Raw genomic sequence first — 3013 nt, forward strand, 5'->3', positions numbered from 1 at the left:
AGGAGTAGGGGTAAGGGTATAGCACCCGCAAAACAAAATAAAAGGAATACCAAGCCACAGCTATAGTGCTCCAAATAAAGTCTTCGGAGTACAGCTTTAATATTATATACACGATTCTAGAGGGAATATATCCTTATTTATACCTGCGGTGTGAATATAAATGTGACATCTCTTGTGTTAGTTTTGTAGCGGTTTTTTAACTCTACATTCAAGTATCCTTAGTGCTTGCCCAATCCTTCTTATTTTCAGGTACGTTGAGCGAGTCGGATTGTGATTGTTGCACTTAGCTAACATTGTGGCAAGGGCATCTCTTGTTGGCAGTATGCCTGCCCTAAAGGCCACAAGAACAGGGTCTGTTACAGTATGGATGGATGGATGATTTCATTTATCTTGACCCCTCGCCTCGGCGATATACAGGCTACCACAACTATAGCTATCCTTGTATGTGTACATACAGTGTACCAGTCTGTTATTCGCAGACACGAATGCCATATTGCCCCACATTTGGGTGGGTCCGTAACTTCTCGGTAATATGACTGGGTATCTTAGAGGTATAAAGATATGTAAACGTGCCTCCATTAGTACACTTATCCTTTTGCACTGGTAGGCCAAAAATATTGTAGCAATATATTTTATAAACATGTGTCCGGCCACAGCACGGCGGAACAAAAATTCCAGACATAAAGACATTCTAGCATACTAACTAGTGCAGTGCGCTTTCACATATCAAGCTCGCACTTCACACTTAGTTTTGCATCGCAGTAATGGTCGGTACTTGGAAGCTTGTTAGTCCATGTGGGTTTCAGTGCTATAAGAGGGTTGCTCGAACTTACTTCCAATCGCGCGATGGATGCATATCGGCGAAAGGGTCACGTTTATCGTAACTTGTCCCAGCAGTCAGCATGAAATTTCCACATTCACTAACCCCTATTCCCCCCATGCTCCAGTTATCCTTATTAGGGCAAGAAGGGTGTCCGGAAAGTATGGTATTATAGATCTCTCTGCAAGTCTTCGAATCCAAAGAGATATCACAGCCATCGCGTGCTGTTGCAGCGAGTATCAGATTTACACCTTTTTTAGTATCTCTCGATACAATCTTTTGATCGTAATAGTAATTTTGGGAGCGGCCGGTCTGACGTCCTAGGCGAAAAGGTTCCTTGAGGTCGCAGGCAGCATCTACAGCCGCGCTCGCGTCGGAAAGTTTAAATATGGAGCCCCAGAAATTCACACCCTTCGCTGATGGTGCTTTCGTAGCGCAAAGCAACTGAGTCAAGGATGAGGTTTCTGGACGGGGTTCGGTTGTTGTTGGAGCAATTGTAGACATCATGCTCAAAAGGGGCCCCTTCAAAACACATGCAATATATGTAGACTTCCCTTGTACTGCAGTGCTGATATCGTACTGAGTTGGACCGCAGGCACAAAAGGTTTTAACCCCAGAGACTTCGAGACTCGCACCTGCAGCTATTGTGGCTCTAACGGTCTGTTAGTCACATCTTTAGTAGAACGTAAGGGAGCCACCCACGAGGTGATACTGCAGGCTTGGGCTGATGAGGAACAAGTGGCAGCTGCGGCTGTGGCCGGTGTAGTAGAAAGGAGGGTCAGTACAGTACCAAGGAAATAGTAGTGTGGGATCTTCATAATGGGTGACCATTCAACAAAACGAAGTCAAGAAGAAGATGGACCATACGAAAAGATGATGCGGAGAGGGTATATATGCCTACAGAATCCCCCCTAGAGGGGCGCTTTTAATAATCATTAATGACGCTACGCTAGCTACCGAGTAGCAGAGCCCTGTGGATTGCGACTCGGCGAACTCTAAGTTTTGTTCTCACCGTTGACAGGAAGTTTGTCATTCGCGATATAGAAAAGGACAAACCGGATATTAATGCGGTCATTTTGCAAGTATCTTTAATATCCAGGGGATCAGACGATTTTTGTTTCTAAAAACCAAATCTTTCTGCAAAGACGGTATGTTTATATTTGTTTTATTGCCTGGGACTTTACAGAAGTGCAAAAATTGGGGCGCTATTAGCAATCCAACGGAGCCGTGGTACTTAATAGACTGGGATATTATTTTTCGGCCTCTGACAAACAGCTGACAGAGTTACAATGAATTAGTCAGTGACACAGGCAAAAGGTACAATGACCCAAGCATCAGAGTGAACGAAATACTAAGAAATCAACAATTATATAGCTGGTTCTGAAACCATGCTACCATTACAATTAGTCTCTATTGCTTCCCGGCAAAGCACCAACAAGCGCAAACAATTCCGGGAATGCCTCAATCTCCACTGGTGGTAGGTAATTTGGATTTCTGCTTCCTGGTGCTGTAGATGCGAGGTCCCTCAAGGTGTCTTGCTCAAAATTTGCTTCCTGATATAACCAGAATAGTGTCCTCTCATACCAAGTAAATGCCTCGGGTCTTGACAATGTCCACTCGGCAGCTTGCTCAACCATGCCCAAATAGCCGCAAAGACAGTGTAGATGGGCTAGCAACATTATATTGACCGAGGAATGAATGAGAAGTTCTTTTGCCTGTGCCTTAAGAATGCTTTTAATAACCGCAAATGATCTTAAGAGTCCAGGTGTAAAGAAGGGCTTGACTTTATGTAAGGTACCTAGTATAAATGTAATATCATAGTGGAAGATCCATGTGCTGATAGTTGATGGGAAAACGTAGCTTAAAGCCCAAACATGGCTGGAAACTTGCATCCTGAACGTAGCATATTCCCTTAGTTGCCTATTATCTCCCAAGTGCCATTGTCTCTTTATGAGACACATCTTTAGAAACTTCTGCATCAGCGCAATGTCTGGCTCCTTGGAGGGCAGTAATTGCATAGTTCCTTTTGCTAATAGTTTTATCACATAAAATGCTTTTTCTTCATCAATAACCCAACCTCTGTGGATCATGTGCAAGTTGTATGCAAGGTCGGCCTCATTAGGCGGCTCTGTCTCGGACAGTCCCGGGGGGGGCAGAGTGTCATCCACAATGCAAGGCCGAGAATAAACTCAA

The 3013-nt window shown here is 44.1% G+C and overlaps 1 protein-coding gene across 1 annotated transcript; it reads right to left on the reverse strand.

Annotated features, from left to right (window-relative positions):
* Window positions 1-719: 719 nt before the first annotated feature.
* On the reverse strand, window positions 720-1638 carry ATNIH1004_001867 (uncharacterized protein; the record flags this gene model as incomplete). Its single annotated transcript, XM_033566562.1, has 3 exons — window positions 720-774; window positions 834-1472; window positions 1523-1638. The coding sequence occupies 3 exons, from the start codon at window positions 1636-1638 to the stop codon at window positions 720-722; spliced, it is 810 nt and encodes a 269-aa protein (XP_033420764.1).
* Window positions 1639-3013: the final 1375 nt, after the last annotated feature.

The sequence above is a fragment of the Aspergillus tanneri genome, assembly GCF_003426965.1.
Source record: "Aspergillus tanneri strain NIH1004 chromosome Unknown AapTan_10_pilon_pilon_pilon, whole genome shotgun sequence".
In the NCBI taxonomy this organism is placed as follows: Eukaryota; Fungi; Ascomycota; class Eurotiomycetes; order Eurotiales; family Aspergillaceae; genus Aspergillus; species Aspergillus tanneri.